This window comes from Canis lupus, chromosome 17 (genome assembly GCF_003254725.2).
Source record: "Canis lupus dingo isolate Sandy chromosome 17, ASM325472v2, whole genome shotgun sequence".
In the NCBI taxonomy this organism is placed as follows: Eukaryota; Metazoa; Chordata; class Mammalia; order Carnivora; family Canidae; genus Canis; species Canis lupus.
Window position 1 is genome coordinate 1,965,589 of NC_064259.1, and position 17,986 is coordinate 1,983,574.

At 48.7% G+C, this 17,986-nt stretch overlaps 1 protein-coding gene across 5 annotated transcripts in view; it reads right to left on the reverse strand.

The window, feature by feature from the left end:
* EIPR1 (EARP complex and GARP complex interacting protein 1) overlaps positions 1–17,986 on the reverse strand; it is a 120,485-nt gene that overhangs the window by 95,987 nt on the left and 6,512 nt on the right. For 2 of the 5 annotated variants that reach the window (XM_049096001.1, XM_049096002.1), the window contains exons 1-2: positions 9,772–9,861; positions 61–193 (exon numbers count right to left, since the gene is read on the reverse strand). In XM_049096001.1, the coding sequence (XP_048951958.1) occupies positions 61–174 (114 nt within the window). In that variant the 5' untranslated portion in view covers positions 175–193; positions 9,772–9,861. Of the gene's footprint in view, positions 1–60; positions 196–9,771; positions 9,862–17,986 lie in introns of those variants that run through there. The other 3 variants (XM_025454767.3, XM_049096000.1, XM_049096003.1) reach the window with 3 other exon arrangements.

Sequence of the window (17,986 nt, forward strand, 5' to 3'; positions counted from 1 at the left end):
TGACCCAGTGGCCACGTAAGCCCCAGGTTGCAGGTGCATAGAAACCCCGAGAACACTCACGTTTGTTGTAGCAGGTGGCCAGCACGCCTCTGTCCGCAGGACTGGTGCTGATGTGCCAGATCTCGCCCACCTGATGGAGGAGGACGTTTTTGTTGATAATGTTGTTTTCATCATCAAAATCTATGATGTGGATCTACAAATACAATGAAAAAGAACATCAGGACCTCACTTCCCATGTGCCTGAGTTAAACAGAGTGACTACAAAGAATAATCACATGCATCTTTAACATCTTTAATTAACTGTTACTGTTACCACACTGATGGTAGATACACTTCTGTGAGCTCACCTCCCTGTGTTCTTCTCAAAAGACAAGTCTGAAATCCCCACAGAGTAATTGGCTGGCACCAGGGCCAGAGTTGTCAAGGGTTGTGCCTAGGAGCCTAGAGCCTCTGAGGCCCGTGCATGGCTGTGGGGCACAAGGAGCGGTGCGAACAGAGCTGTGAGAACAGCACGCAGCCCAGGCCAGGAAGGAGCCTCGGTGAGGATGGTTACCCGTGGACGGTGGACTGCGGCAGCTTCTCCTCTACCTCTTTGTGGTATTTGTGATTTTGTGGGATTAATATGCATTACTTTGCAATCAGAACAAACAATAAATGCTGTTTTAAAAATGTTTCCATGAGACAGAACATGAGAGACTCCTAACTCTGGGAAACAAACAAGGAGTGGTGGAAAGGGAGGTGGGCGGGGGGTGGGGTGACTGGGTGACGGGCACTGAGGGGGACACTTGGAGGGATGAGCAATGGGTGTTATGCTATATGTTGGCAAATTGAACTCCAATAAAAAATAAAAACTAAAAATAAATATAAAAATGTTTCCATGACACCCAGAAGCCTCTTTGTGCCATGCGTGGCCCAGTGGGCCTGGTGCCTGTCTTCACTGCTTCCTCTTATGCCCAGTGTTAACAGAACAATAATCACCGGTCCCTGGAAGGGATAGCTCTGGACTCAGGATTCAAACCCCACATGGACACCGCAAGCCTGTGTGACTGTGCGTCCGTGCAACACTGAAGATAAAGATTACAAGAAACACCACGGTGAAGCCAGTGCACGCTCGGGCCTCCCCTCGCCTCTGCAGGAAGAGATGAATAACCATTCCTGTTACTTTTATTTCTAAAACTTCTTTCAGGAGCACCTGGGTGGCTCAGTGGTTGAGCATCTGACTTGGGCTCAGGTCGTGACCCCGGGGTCCTGGGATCGAATCCCACATCCAACTCCCTGCAGGGAGCCTGCTCCTCCCTCTGCCTCTCTGTGTGTCTCTCAAGAATAAATAAATAAAACCTTCAAATAAATAAATACATAAATAAAACTGCTGCCTGAGCGGCTCCGTCAGTGAAGCGTCTGTCTTCTGCTCAGGTCAGCATCTCGGGGTCCTGAGATTGAGCCTGGCATTGGCATCAGACTCCCTGTTCAGCAGGAGTCTGACTGTCCCTCTGCCCCTGCCCCTGTCCCTCCCCTGTGTGACCACCCTCTCTCCCTGTCTCTCAAATAATTTTTTTAAATAAATAAATAAATAAAACTGCTTTTGGTAAGTTTTTCCCTCCACATGAGAGAATTTTACCTGTAAATATTTTCTCCCTCCATGGACATGTTACACATTTAAAAAAGCCATCAATAATTACTAAATAATTGATTCCTGAGAAAAATCTTTGGCAGTACTTACTAAGGTTAAACATGCACATGTCCTACGTCCGTACCTACTGCTGGCTCTATACCCAGCTGACACATGGGCAAAGGACACGCACCAAAGAGCTCACGGCAGCTTCGTTCATGATGCTGCACCAAGAGCGGTGCACAGCCCAGATGTCCATCTACAGTGGGACGGGAAAGTAAGCGGTGGCATATCTGTAAAACAGGCCGCAGGGGCTGTCAGTGATGGTGGTGGCGGTCCTGCAGGCATGGGGTGGGTGTCAGTGTGTGCATGAGTGTGTAAAAGGTGTCAGACTGGCTACTTTAGACACATGGAGTGTGGGCACATTACACCTTACACACAAATCCACTAGAGTGAGTATAACCACAAAATTCAAAAGTGAGAAAAAATCATTCTTTATTGTATCTCATGACATTAACATTTAAAATAAGAATTCTGTGAGGCTGATTGAATGGTGACAACGCACCCTGGGAAGGCTGTGGTAAAATCGGTACACATCGTACATTTGAATAATTCTTTCTAAAGATTTATTATAACCTGTAAATAGAAACTACATAAATGTTGAAATTGATATAATTTGATTTCTTAAAACCTGTCCCAGAGAATGAATGAACAACAAGAAAATTATGGAGTATTATATAGTTTTAAAAATCATGAAAAAGACGGGGCAGGGCACCTGGGTGGCTCAGTCAATGGAGTGTCTGACTCTTGGTCTGGGCTCAGGTCATGATCTCAGGGTCATGGGATCTCAGCGGGGAGTCTGCTACTCCCTCTCCCTCTGCCCCTCCTCCCCACATGTACACACTCTCTTTCAAATAAATAAAATCTTCTTTAAAAATCATGATAAAGAGCAATTATAAATACCAAAAATACTATGAAAGCATTAAAGTTTACAAGCAGAATATAAAATGGCACGCAATTATATAAAAGTCAATGTGAACACAGACTACTAGGCAATATACAAAATCTGGAATAACTTTTGTGTTGTTAGGGTAATGAGTAAATGTTTTTCTTCATTATTTGACAGATTTCCTACTTATCTGGAAATCCATTAGGACTGAAAACATGAATGAATGCGCTGAAATGCACTTCTTTCCTGTTCCCTCCTTTTCTGTGCCTCTGCCGTGCACTAAAGGGCCAGGAGCCCCACACGGTGACACCACCAGAGCTCTGGCGTCAGAATTCCCGTGTGCTGGCTCCATCTGCCCACCCCAAAGCAAGCCTGCTGTCCCCTGCACTGACCCCCAGCGCCCTGCGCCCCAGCCTCTTCCCGCTGGCCCAGGACCCCTGGCTGCTGGGCTCTGCTGCCCAGCGCCCCCACCCCTGCTCCAGGCCGTGCTCACCTGGGGAAGGGCCTTCCCTCTCACAACCTTGCCAGGACACCCTTCCGTCACCAAGAACATGCTGTCCACAGGCTCCAAGGCCTGACCCAAAGTTCCTCTAGGCTCCTTTCTACACCTCCGGGCACACGGACAGAGCAGGAAGGAGGGCCAAGCCCAAGACCCCCCCCAAGTCCTCCTCTCCTAGTCTGACACGCACTGATACTACGGCCCTTAACCTTCATCTGCAAGCCTGACAGTCTAAGGTTCTTCCACGTAGCATCACTCACAGTGGGTTCGTGGGCAGGCCCACAGAACACATCTTCATGAAATGTTATGTTCAGGAAGGACTGTAAGACGCCAGGACAATGAAGAGATGGGTCATAACAGCCAAGAGGTACATGGGCCAGGCACGGTGCTATTCGACGCACATGATTTCTACTAATCCTTAACAGAGCCACGTGCACCATTAGCCACAGTCCACAGGTAGAGGAACCCAGGCCTCAAAGGTGAAGCCGGGTGTCTCATTCAGTTAGAAACAGCATTCCAGAGCAGGTGCTCTGAAGCCCCAGGCCATCCGGGGTGCACGGAGGCTCCCCACTCTCCCCTGGGCTTTGCAGCAGGTGAGCAGAAATCAGCTTCTGACTTCAGAGGAGATCAAGGCTCCAACTGTCTGTCCTCAGGGCACGACCCACTCCCCAGCTTACGCTGGACACACAAAGAAATACAAGGAGGAATACATTTATGCAGCTCCAGCCCAGTTATGAAGACAATCCCAAGACAACACTGTAACTCGTGAGTGCAAAAGATTATAGGGGCACAGAAGGAAGACCAATGAACACTGGCTAAGAGGGCCGGGCAGACGTGGTCATCTGGGTAGCGCTTCATCTTCACTTGATGTGCTTCACACCATATCTGAGTTTTTTAAATGTTTTAACAGCTTATAATGAAGACCAAACTCATCTATTTTGAATTACCATTATTAAATCTTTTACAGTCGGGTTTACTAGTGCAGGGTTACAGGCCCAGATGACTCTCTATATAAGAAGTTAGGAGGAAGAGTCATAAAATTCGTTAGGAAGCCCATAAAGATGTTCACGCTCGTCATCTTCCTGGAGAATCGGGCCTTAGAGAAGGGTGTCCCTTGTCCCTTGCCCACAGACCCTGGCTCCTCTGTGGCCTGGAGCCAGACTGGAGCCTGTCACTCCAGGCCATTGTACAGTCTCTCCACTTCATCTCTCCTCCTGAACTGAAGGTAAACAAATTCTTATGAATTTTTTTAAAAGAAAAAAATTTAATAATGGATAAAATTAGAAATAAAAACTTAAAAGCTCCCTTCTTAGGGAAAGCTAAGAATCCAGCGGCTTGGCTTAGCCACAGGCACGTCGTACTGTCGCTGGCTTTGGCCCATGAGCCATCAGGATAGATGGGTCCAGCCACCAGGATAAAGGACTGGGCTCGCCACCCTCAGCAGACTGTCATCCACAGAAAACGAATAGGCCGCCTCCAGGCAGGTCCTTAAGAAGCACACAGGACACCGCAGGTGGCTAGAGGCCTGAGAGAGCAAGTGGTTCGGATGGCCTCGTACCTCCGTGCTCTCTCCTCGTGGCTCTAGTCAGCACCCCTGAAACTCCGTCTCAGCATAGTCCGTTCAGCCTCAGGGGATACACGGGATGCCCAAGCGTCTGGGATCCGAGGACCTGCTTCCAGGCTTGATTATGCCACTTCCTGGCCACTTCACCCTGAGGAAGTCACTCGTTCTGAGTTCTTGCTTCAGCTTAAGTATATTTAGGAAAATGGATTTCTAGGATTGCTTTCTTCTAACTGAAACATCTAGTGATCCTTTAGCTAAGACTTTAAGTGACAAGTCCAAAGAGCTGGAGGGTATTATGCTGAGTGAAATAAGTCAATCGGAGAAGGACAAACATTATATGGTCTCATTCATTTGGGGAATATAAAAAACAGTCAAAGGGAATAAAGGGGAAAGGAGAAAAAATGAGTGGGAAATATCAGAAAGGGAGACGGAACATGAAAGACTCGTAACTCTGGGAAACGAGCTAGGGGTGGTGGAAGGGGAGGTGGGCGGGTGGTGGGGGTGACTGGGTGACAGGCACTGAGGTGGGCACTTGATGGGATGAGCACTGGGTGTTATTCTATATGTTGGCAAATTGAACACCAATAAAAAATAAATTCATAAAAAAAAAAAAGTTAACATCAAACATGCTGCACTTTCCCCAATACCTAATACGCCCACATGGCCACCATTTACCTGTCTGTATTATGTCTATCCTGAAGCTAATAAACCCCAGTATATGAACATCCTTCTCCGTGAAGCCAAAGCATGCCTGGCAGCCAGGAGAGAGGGAGGGAGGGGGAGAGAGAGAGAGAGAGAGAGAAAGTGAGAGAGACAGGGAGGGAGGGAGGGAGGGAGGGAAAGTGAGAGAGGAGGGAGGGAGAGAGAGAAAGGAAGAAAGGAAAGAAGGAAAGAAGGCAGGCAGGCAGACCTGCGTTCTACACCCTCTTGGCACCCAGTGAGGGCATTCCCTAGAAAAGCAGTGTCCTAGTCCATGTGGGCTGCTGCAACAAATCCTACCAACTGGGTGGCTTATAGACAAGAGAAATTTATTACTGCCAGATCTGGAGGCTGGAAGTCTGAGAGCAGGGTGCCAGCATGATCGGGTCTAGTGACAGCCGTCGTCCTGGATCAGATGGCCACCCTCTCGCTGTGTCCTCCTGTGGTAGAAGGGGTAGGACGCTTTGGGTCAATCCCATCCATGGCAGCTCCACTGTCATGACCTAAGCACCTTCCACAGGCCCTACCCCCTCACACCATCACCTGGGGGGTTAGGTTCCAACCTATGAATCTGGGGGAAACAAACATCCAGACCATAACAAGCGGACAAGATGGAAGCCTTTCATAGCATCTGCTCCAGGGCTGGGGAAAAAGCTGGAACCTAAACAGGTCACCGCAATACCTCCTGCTGTGTTTTTATTATATGCTTTTAGATATAAATCCAACAACTAAAAAGACATAGAGAACTCTATGTTTCAAAAAGAAATTCTGAGGTGTAATCAATAATGGGAAGAAGGGGTGTGGAGCAGGGAGACGGGGTTCGGTTAGTCTAGGCTGGGGCTGAGATCCTCAATGTCTAACAAAGGCCCAGGTGACTCTCAGGGTCACTGAGGACAAGCTTGCAGGCAGCAGGGCTCATGAGCAAAGCTGTCCTTACTCAAAACACAAACAAAAAAATGGAGTTTACAAATTAAAAACAAAAAGGAAAAAAATCGATCCAGGCGATGAAGCCACTGAGTGTCACTCCCTTCAGGGATCCGCCTTTCCACGGCCCGTGCTGAGAGAGAACAAGTCTGCGTGCTTGTCACCCTGGCACTCATCTCCCAGGTAGCAAAAGACAAAGGAAATCTTTGGGAAAAGCACAGCAGAGAAGCAAATCAACTCCTTCAACCTGGAATCCCTTGTTTTGAGTCTCTGCGTAAAGTGCCCCCACTGGAGGCTCCCAGGTGGCCCAGTCTGTTGGGCGTCTGTCTCGGCCCAGGACGTGATCCTGGGGCCCTGGGATCAAGTCTCACATCAGGCTTCCTGCTTAACAGGGTGTCTGCTTCTCCCTCTGCCCCTCCCTGCTTGTGCTTGCTCTTTTTCTCTCTTGAATAAATAAAATCATTAAAATATAAATAAATACATACATACATACATACATAAAATCCCCCACTGGACAGCCAGTGAGCACGTGCCCTCTGTGGAAAGAACCCCACCTTCCCATGAAGGAGAATCCAGAAAGATGAAAGACTCCACGCACACTCATCCTGCTCCCAACACGGAACCCCGTGCAAACTACGGACAGAAAGTAAAGCAGTTCATCTGACAAAAAAAGGCCAGCAACTGTGACAGCTCCAAAAACTTTCAGAAAATAGCACAGCTGAATTAATTGGGACTGATTCAGGGACTGGCACTTTCTAGGGAATTAATGACTGCCCAGGAGCTGATGGCCCCAGGCAAAGCCAGAAGCCATTAACCCTCACCAGCCAGCCAGCAGCCAGCCCACCAGAGGCCTGTGAGCAGGACCCCCCAAGCCCCCCACACCCCCCACCCCACCTCCGCCTGGGCGGCCTGATCTGGGGCCGCCCCCATTACCAGCACCAGCAGAGCCCCCAGCACCAGCACCATCTGTGTGGGTATCTGCGGGGAAGCAAGCAGGACGCCCTTAGTTCGCAACCCTGACCACCTATGCTGCAGGGCAAGGGGCAGGAGGCGGAAGGGGAACAGCTGTGTTTCTGCCACATTCCAGCTCGCTCATCTGTGAAAACCCTCACAACTGTGCAGGGCCAACCCCCCACCTGCCTAGAAATGGGGTCGATGACATGCGTCCAATGAAGTCACAGGTGTGAGACTCATCCCCACCCAGTCCTAAGCAGCTCCCCCACTTCCCCATCCTGCAGGTGAGTGTGTCTCTGACCCTTGGCCGACGGGCCGCCCCTGGGGCACAGGCCCCACTTCGCTGGCCTATCCCAACACCTGGCTGTGGAGCCGGCCACCCCCAGCGTCAGCAGACAAGCAGGAGGGGCCGCAGGAGCCGGGGTGCAGAGGGGCCAGTTGTCATCACTGGCAAATGCACCAGGTAATCATGTTATAACCAGAACATTAGTGGGCAGGGCGCCTGGGCAGCTCAGGGAGAGGAGTGCCCGACTCTAGGTTTCAGCTCAGGTCAGAATCTCAGGGTCATAGAATCAAGCCCTGCTTCTGGCTCCACACTCCATGGGGAGGGAGTCAGCTTGAGACTCTCCCTCTCCCTCTCCCTCTCCCTCTCCTCTTCCCCACCCCCCACATGGACTCTCTAATAAATAAGCCTTTAATAATAATAATAATAATAATAATAATAATAATAATATCATCATCATTGGGAAGCAGAGGAAGGACGGTACTGCTTCTAGAGAGCAGCAGGATGGGGAATGCTGTGCTCACGCCTCCCGGGGTTGGGGGGTGGGTCCTCTTGGCAGCCCCGGCTGGCAGCCAGCCTCTGAAGACACACGTGCTGCGTGTGAGGGGAACCAAGCCCATCACGCAGGAGAGAACACAGGTTGTACAGAGGAGGAACATGCACAGGACATGTGAGCAGAGCACGTCATGTGTGAGGGGAACACGCACACGCACACGCATGCTGTGAGCGAGGGCCCATTAGGCACCCCCTCCCTCAAGCGAGCAGCAGCCCCCAGACTGCACGAGTCCCTCTTCCCTGAGAGACAGCCACTGGAAACCATTTTCATAAATAAACCATTCTCACCTGACATTCTTCCAGAAGAAAAGTGACACACACACATGGTCAGAAAAATGAAAATTACCTCACAAATGTTTGCATTACCAAAGGTAACCAGGGTCAAAGTGTGAGGCTTTTTGACCTGTTTCCTCCTAGTCTTCACTGTACATAGACACTCAATTTTGTACTTTATCCACAGCTGTTCTACTTGAGGTATAACTGATGTGACATAACATTAGTTGACATATATGCCTAATGATTCAATGCTTGTGTCTACTGAAAAATGATTTACTTTTCTAACATAATTGCGATCACACAATATATACTATTTTAACATTTCTCTGAATCGTCTAACGATTCTTAAATTACGAACCATACCAAAAAAAAAAAAATTACGAACCATACGAGTTTTATAATTTAATGAGCGCAGTCAATGACAACCACTGCACCATGAGGAACCAGGTTCAATCAGATCCAACCAGGAGAATCTGCCAGCATAGACAGCAGCTTCAACCAAACTAACACGGGCACATTTTGTTTGCTTCTAATTGTTTTGCAATTATTTGTACCATTACAATAATATTCCTTGCATATAAAGCCTTCCCTATGTTTTGGGTATAGGAAATGAGGGTTAAGTAATATAAACATTTATTTATAAAGCTCTTATTATATGTCACCAAATCAGTTGCCAAAATGATTACGCCAATTTAAAATCCCTTGTCAGCAATACGAGGGTGGCAAGTTCACTACACACACCCAGCACCAAACACTCTTTCACAGCTATGTTAAAGCTACTCCCCTGTGTGACAGTGGTACCTGGGCAGAGGCCCTGCACCAGGTCACGTGGCCTTTGGTGCTTTTCCCCAGGATCCAACAGTACACATCTTCGCAACATCCTCAGCGTCTGTGAGGTACAGAAAGCGGGCCGCTTTATCTCTATCTCAGTGATGAGGAAAATGAAGTCCAGCAAGGTTAATCCTGTGTGTCAAGGTCATATGTGTGCGTCAAGTCATGAACTGAACGCTGATCTGTGAGCAGACAACACTCTCTACGACAGTGGCCTGAACAGCCACTCCAGGTGCTGGAGCGGGTAGCAGCAAAAGCCTAGAACTTGATGGTTTACAGGCCCACCCAGGCTCAGCTGGGAAGAATGCTGTCAGCACCTCGCATGGCCACCCACTGGCCCGGGTAGAAGCAGGGGTGCCGACCACGTCCCCTGGACTGCTTCCCAATCACTTACACAGCAAACCCTTCATAACTACAAACAAAAACTATGACAGTGATGCTACACAAAGTTTAAATTATTGAACTCAGTTATTACATACAGTTGGATATTTAAATCCCAATGCAATTTTATTTTGTTTGTGTGGCACTGATTTTCTCAAATGTTACTTGAAAAATCAAGAGCAAAATGGTTATAAAACTAAGAATAGTCTTAGTAATTAACATGTATACATATGTCAAAAATAGTTACCTGATTATCATATTTAAGAGACTGCGTCCCAACCAAAAACCGAATGGCATCTGTTTCTGCAGTCTGAGGTGTTAGAGCACGTGCCTGCGGGACGAAGGAAAATGCACACATGTTTATGAAGTTAGATTTCACAGTTAGAGATTAAAAAGGCAGTTACCTCCTCTACTGCTGCTGGAGTATCAATTAGTACAAAGTGCCCGCCACACAACTTAGAAACGTCTATGCAAAGCCTTTATCTGTTTATACTTTATGACACAACAATTCCATTCAAATGTAAATGGAAACAATTATAAATGAGCATAAAAAATAAGCAATAAAGATATAAATGGTATTTTTAATAAAACCATAATTTTCAACAGAAATAGATTGATAAAACAAATCATCCTTCACCAGAACAGCAGAAAACGGCTCCCAGCAACAGCAAGGCAGCCTCCAGCAGAGGATAACTATACAAACTACACAAGATACTCTGAATTTGTTTCAAGGTCTCAGAAGCTACCACAGTGGTGAATGAATGCCCAGATCTTGGAAAGGAAGGAGGCTTAGAAACACAAGCCTGACCTCTGCGCTCCTCCTTCAGCTGGAGGTATCTGTCGTCTGGAAACTGTTGCTAGCAGCTGACACTGAGGAAAACCTCTGACAGGCTCATGGGTGGAGGGTACAGACGAAGCACAGGGCCCACCACAGAGAAAGGCCAGCGAAGCACTACGTACTGGGTCAGGGACCCGTAGGGCACAGGCCAGAAGTGAAGGTGAACTAGAAGGAGGTCAATCTGCACAGAATAATGCTCCAGGTCATCTTGGTCCATGACTGGATTTTAAGTGATCTGAGCAGACTGGTGCTCCAGAGCCAGCCAGCTACCCGCCAGAAGTAACAGTAAACCCTCTGGAGGAAGACAAAGACATCCAAAGTTTCCATTGTTTTTTTCCCACGATGTCAAACACTCAATCAAAAATCACTGGTCATAAAACAAGTCAAAATAATATGATCAAAAGCCAAACAACAAACAACAAAAAGAGGCCTGCCAAGCATTCAGATGATCAGGTTCTCTGGGAAACAAGCTGTAAAACATCAAGCTTTGTGCACAGATTTGCTAGGAACACTCTTGGAAACGACACCATGGAAGAAGCAGGAGTGAAGGCATGAAGGAAGCAAGACTGTGCAGAGGACACAGAGGGACCGCAATGCCATGGGGAGGCTGGAGATGGGGTGGCCCCCCAGAGTGGAGCCGTCATGGCCAGGCCCTTCTGCTACCCAGCCCCCACCCCCATCCATCAGTCATTAGAGGCAGGCTGTCCCTGGAGAGGGGTGTGACTTAGGACAATGTGGCTCTGTTCAGCTGAGGGCAAACTCTAAAGCAGGACCCACTTAGAGCTATCAGCCACTCATAATCCCAGAATCTGCTGGACTTCTGGAAAGAGAAATCTGGGTGGTGCACCACAGCAGGAATTACAATACCTAGGCTACATAGGTTCAATAATTAAAAGACAAAATAATTTCAAGTGAAGAGTCTGAGGCCTAAAGAGGAAAACTGGTTACTATTAGTGTTGTGACTAGTATTTCAGGCTTACAAAATCAAACCTGGCTCTCTTGCAATACAACCAGTAACTGCCTAGATCAAGTCCCTATATCCCTATAGCTCATGCTTTGATGCCTAGGGGAAGCAGAATAAGGACCCCCCTAAAGTGTCCACATCCCTATTCCAATCCCCACAACCTGTGCATACGTTTACTTATATGGCAAAGAGACTTTGCATGTGTGATAAGGTTAAGGATCTTGAAATGGAGAGATTATCCTGAATTATCTAGTCACATGGGTCCTTAAAAGCAGAAAACCTTTTGTGGCTGTCAGCAGAGAGATCTAGCAGAAGAGAGAACCAGAGGGGCGCCTGGGTGGCTCAGTCGGTTACGCATCTGCCTTGGGCTCAGGTCGTGATCTCAGGGTCCTGGGATCAAGTCCCATATCGGGCTCCCTGCTCAGTGGAGAGTCTGCTTCTCCCTCTCCCTCTGCTCCTCCCCCTTACTTGTGTGCTTTCTCTCTCTCAAAATAAATTTTTAAATCTTTAAAAAAGAGAGAGAGAACCAGAGAACCAAGAGGTGTTAGCATGAGAGGGACACAGAAAGCCTACGAAGGGTGCAAGCAGCTGGGAGGATGGGGGCAGCTGCTGCGGACTTTGGAGATGGAGGGACTCCATGGACTGAGAAGGCGAGGTAACAGATCGTCCCCTGAGGCTCCAGGTCCCTGCCCCACCAAAGCCTGGATTTAAGCCCAGTGAGGCCCATATTGGGCTTCGGAACTACAGAATGGTAAGGTAGGAAGTGCTGTTCTTTTAAACCATTAAATTGGCACTGACTTGTTATGGCAGCAATGGGAAATGGCTATCGCCCTGCACAGTTCACTACATGGGCCACTGTCCACATGCTCTCTTCCCACCTGCAGCTAGAAACAGGCATAACACCCCGCTTCCTCCTCTATAACATCTAATTCCTATGTGTTTTTCTCAATTTCTTGATTCATTCATTTTAACACAGGGTAAGAGAAACAGTATAGCAGTTGTCCTAACCGTTCAGTCTGTCTGGTTTAGACTTGGTTTCCATGACTGGGGTGAACCACAAGACCTTCTGAGTGTCCTCTACCAAAAGGTCTGGAGACAACGATTTCAAGTCATGCTCTCAGAAAATGCAATCACAGCACCTATGGCCCCACACCTCCTCACAAAAACGTCAACTGTTTTGTGTTCCTGGCACAGAAACATCAACTATCAGAATACATTTCGGTAACACCAAGAAAATACACATCCAGAGCAGTGTTCACATTATTAGATATTCTAGCCAATGGGCCTACAACCTCTTTGACAAACTAGAGTCTTAGACCTCTTTGCAAAACTGATTAATTCTTTGTGAATCTATATACTTTCTGCCAAAAATGTGCATATCTACTATTAGAATTTTGCACATTAATACCAGCAAATTAACAGACCCCCTGAATCCTATATAATTTGAACACCACTTGGTTAGAGAAAAATGGTGAGGAAGCGTCTACATCATCACAGAGACAAAACCCCGGCTGCTCCAAAGGCAGAACTCAAGTCAACAGAGGGGATGCAGGACTGGCTCCACCTTCAAACAAGAATGCTAAGACTCAGATACAGGGACATACCATCACCTCAACAGAAAAAGCCTGAAAGTCTCCAAAACAGGGCCCAGAAAAGGATTTATCTGAGAGGAAATGATGACTTTACATGAAGACTTGTTTATGCTTCAAGTCAGCAATACCGAGCCGACTACACAACCCCTGCCCAGTGGCCATGCTGTGGCAGGTCCCACAGATGGGAAGTGACCCGTCCTGCCCTCAGGAAACTCACTGGTGCAGGCAGCAGACAAGGCCCAAAACCAAGCAGGTGGGAAAGGACCGTGCACCAGAGCCGGCCCAGACCACAAGACAGCAAATCCACATTTATCAAAACACAGCCAGGAGCTCAAGTCCAGGCAGAAAACAGGACCTAACACCATCACCGTAAAACAGAAGATACCAGAAAGAAGTAAATTGTATCAGGCCATTGGACGGAACGGAAGGGCAACTTGGGGCCGCAGAGGCTGCTGTGTGTGTAACAACCCAGCATCCAACCTGCTTCATTCTAAAGTAATTTACGGAGCCCAGAACTGCAGCCCCGCGCAGGGCTGACGGTGAGAGTGCGAGGAAATAAAGTCTAAGAGATCATCGGTTTCAGACACAAAAGCTACCGTGGTTTAGAGAAGACCCTTCTTTCTTAAAAACCTAAAGAGGAGGGGGCTCCTGGGTGGCTCAGTCAGTTGGGCATCCGACTCTTGAATTCAGTTCAGGTCATGATCTCAGGGCCATGAGATGGAGCCCGCGTTGGGCTCAGTGCTCAAGATTCTCTCTCCCTCTGCCCCTCCCCCGGCTTGCAAGTACACACACTCTCGCCAAAATAAATCAATAAAAATAAAAAACTGAAGAAAATTATTCTGACAAAAAAATCTAAACTGAATCTTTAAAAATTACAGTGAAATCTTAAAAACATTTAATCTAAGATCTTGGGATGCCTGTGGCTCAGAGGTTGAGCATCTGCCTTCGGCCCAGGGCATGATCCTGGGGTCCCAGGATCAAGTCCTGCATCGGACTCCCTGCGTAGGGCCTGCTTCTCTGCCTGTGTCTCTGCCTCTCTCTGTGTGTTTCTCATGAGTAATGGATAAAATCTTTAAAAATAATAATAATCTAAGATCTTTTTAGTACATTAGGTAAAATTATAATAATAATTTAACTCTGGCCAATTGGGTAACATATGTATATCCATCCGTAATTCTGGTCCTTTGATGAAGTGAATGATCAAATGACCTTCCTAAGTCTACTCATAATGATGACTTTGAGGTACTCCAATGACCTCATTATTATAAGATCAAATTTTAGGGTGTAAGATGTCACAAAACAGCTCCATGTATTTTACCTTGCTTCATCTCCATATTCAATGAAGGAGACCCAAAGTCAGGAGGGATAATATTATTCCTACTTAGAAGACAAAAACACTGAGGACCAGAGAGGTTAAGTGACTTAGTCACAATCACAAAGCTCCTAGAGAAGAACCACCCTGACCTGTAGCCTTGAGTCTGGTTATTTACTGTTATGGTGACGCAGGGACCTGGCAACACAAGTAAGATATGTATATATGAGATTGAAGGTAGAGTATGGGTCACGTTATTATCATCCCATGACCTGTTCCCAAAAGAAAGGCCACGGTGCTTTCCTGACACAGCTCTTTCCCTCTATCTCACCGTGTAGTGAGCCAACGCAGGACAACTGGAGATGCTGTCAGTGGGGCAGGGCCATGGGAGCACTGGAAAGTTCTACTCCATGACAGGCGCAAATCCTAGAATCTCCTGGTACCGCCAAGTACCCAGAACTCCCTTGGGAAATTCAAGATTGTAGTCATGTGTTTACTAATCTGAGCAAGTAAACACTTCCTCTAGTTAGTGTCCAGCCTGCTTCCTCACCTGAAATGCCCCTACCCCCCTAACCCCCCCTCCACGAGCACACCTCGGGCAAGGTCAAGGTGCTGCTGGACGCTAGCAGGTGGGGCAGGACCTGTGCTTCAAGCCGCAGAGACCTGGTAGGTTTAACCTGCTACACCAGTGGTCTCCCCCCGGAAATGGCATGTTTATAGAGAGCTGCCTCTAGTTCATCAAGACGACCCTGCCCGCCTGCCCGCCTGCCCGGAGATGGAGGCGCCCCTGCCTGCCCACCTGCCCAGAGGAAAGGGGCGTCCCTGCCCGCCTGCCCGGAGATGGGGGCACCCCTGCTGCCTGCCTGCAGCACAAAACATTGAGCAGTCCACTCTCTTTTTCTGTCACTCTCTTCTCTGGCTTCTTCCCCTCAACTGGGAAAACCCAGTCACAAGTCCCCTCATCCTTTGAAAATATCTTCCACCTTGACTCATCTGCTTCTCCAGCTGCTGCCAGACCTCCACTCTTCCCGTCGCTGATGGTGGCGTAGACAGGGAAAGCCCTCGTCGACTCTGACCGACTGCCCCCCTTCTGACAACCTGGCCCCGCTGCACCACCCTGCAGCACTGGTCTCGTGGTTCCAGGCATTGCAGCCGCCAGACACCCCTGACACAGGGCCGCTCTGTCCCTTGGCCCCCAAGGACCCAGTACATCACCACCCATCCCCCTGCTCTCGCTGTGGCTTTGTGCCCACACTTCCTTCTAGCAAACGCCCCTCCCCGCCCGCGCCCGGAGATGGGGGACCTCCTGCTGCCTGCCTGCAGCACTGTCACCAGGTCCGTGGTGGAGCCCCCGGCACCGCTCTGTCAACTGCACTGACCTGAGGCCCCTCCCCAGGCCTGCGCTTCTGGCCATCAGCCCCTCGCCGCACCCCCTCCTGCCTACCAGGCCTATGACATGGGAACCCTGAACCCCACATCCTGCCTTCTCTCCAGACACACCGCCACCCCTCCCCACACCTTGCTTGAACTACATTTTCACAACCTCTTACTCAACTTTCCAGACATGAGTCTTTATTCCAGTTCACCCTCCCCTTCCCATCTCAACAAGTCAAATCGGGACCTCAGGTTTCCGAGCAGTAGGTTAATGTCTTCATTTCACTCTTCCAAACCCTAGGGAATTACACAAAAGCAAGGAGAATAAAAGCAGAAACAGCGACTATCTTCAATGAAACTCGGAAACATCTATAATCCAAACACACACCATAAGAACAAAGACTCAAACGCAGAGGTGAGAGCTGAGAAGGGTCTGAAGAGTGCGCGGGCAGCGACACCCCCCAAGAAGACAGGTGCACAGGTGTCAGTGCAGGCACTGCAGGGATGGGACGGCAGGACAGGCACACGGCTGGTGGCAGGGCTTGTGCCTGGGCTTTGGCAAGAGTCAGAGCAGGCCGGGCAGCCAGGCAATCCCGCCTGGAAGCACGCTGGCCCCACGGAGTGGAGGGGGTGCCGCACTGTGGGGAGCCCACCCGGGCCACCATCTTCACCAGGGATGAATGAGGGCTGCAGAATTCACCCACAAACCAAAGCCTGGGCTGCAGGAATTCCTGCCAGCCTGGGGCTCGGGCCTGGCCCGACTCCACATACAGATCCCATGGCAGCTGGACAGGAAGGCTCGCCATGAGAGCCCAGGATCAAAGGAGCCCAGGAGCCCTGCGAGGATACCACCAGGAGGGACAGCCAGGCAAGGACAGAGGGAAAAGACCTCAGAAGATGCACACGTGCTGGCCGCACGCTGCCACAGGCCGCCACAGAAGAGCCGGAGTTCATGCTATGCACACCAGCACACAGCTGTAAACCTAACAGAGCAATCAGCCTTCAAGGAGAGAGAAAAAAAGAATAGAAAAGTAAACGGGGGAAAAAATCAAGGCACGGCTGGGAGACGATAGGGCAGGACAACCAGAGGCAAGGCCAGGGAAGAGCGAAGCCGCCACAGGAGGGGCCCCCACACGCAGCAGGGGATGGGAGCAGGGCTGAGAAAGAGTCCAGAGAGTGTCAGGTAACAAAAGACATCAAGTTCAAAACCATGAGATACCCAGAAAACAGTAAAGTCAAGAAGTCAATGTTCAGAAGAAAATTCGTGGTCTAAATGCTTCCATTAATAAAAAAGAATGAAAACAAATAAAGTAGGCACACGACTGAGGAGTCTTAGAAGAACACCCGACGCGGTGCCCCCACACTGGCCTCCGGGAGGGAGGGCTGCCGGGCTTGGGTTTGGCTCCTTCCCCGCCGTGTTCCACGGCGGAGAGTAATGCCTGGCACGCAGTAGACCATCGGTACCTGGCAACCAAATAAACGCATTTCCTAGGAAAACACAAATTACCACACCTAACCTCAAAAGAAGAAATCAGAACAGCTAGTGACCACAGATCCAAAAGCCAGTGTCGGGAGAGTGCCCGAGGCTCGGGAACAGGCAAGGTGGACACGCCCAAGCCACCTCAATGGGCCACAGCGGGTCTGCCAAAGGACCAACGAAGAACCAACGGCCCTCCCAACCAGAGAAGGTCTTCTTTTTTTTTTTTTTTTTAAGATTTATTTAGGTATTTGAGAGAGAGAGAGAGAGAGAGAGAGAGAGGAGGGGCAGAGGGAGAGAATATCCAAGCAGACTCCCACTGAACGTAGAGCCTGACACGGGGCCTGATGCCATGACCCTGAGATCAGGGCCTAAGCCGAAACCAAGAGCCGGACACTTAAACTACTGAGCCCCCCAGGGCCCCGAGGAGGTCTTCTCAAGGCCAAAAGTTTCTAAGAAACAAGCGTGCAGGAGAAAAATCATCTTGTTTGTAGAGACTTTTGAAATGTCATAAAGAACTACGGTCCTGTTAACTGAGAATTACAGATTCAACTCAAACCCAGAAAGCTGATCGCTCCTGCCCTGACGCTGAGAATGCGTGTGAAGCCATCTGTAGTCTCACTTATACTATTTCAAATTCAAACAATATTGGAGAAACATCTGAAACAAAAATTATGATCATTAATAGATAATAACGTATACAATATTCAAATAAACAACAAATCTATAAAGCGTAACTGTATAACCTTTGTGTTGAAGTGCGAGACCGTTCAGATGCAGGGTCTTAGTACCGAGTTCAGAAGCAGCCAGTCCATTTCCCATCTGACCACGGTTATGGTATGTCCTATAAAATAACTCCCCTCCCCTTCAGAAAAGAGCCCTAAAACTCGGCCAAGGAGCGGTAG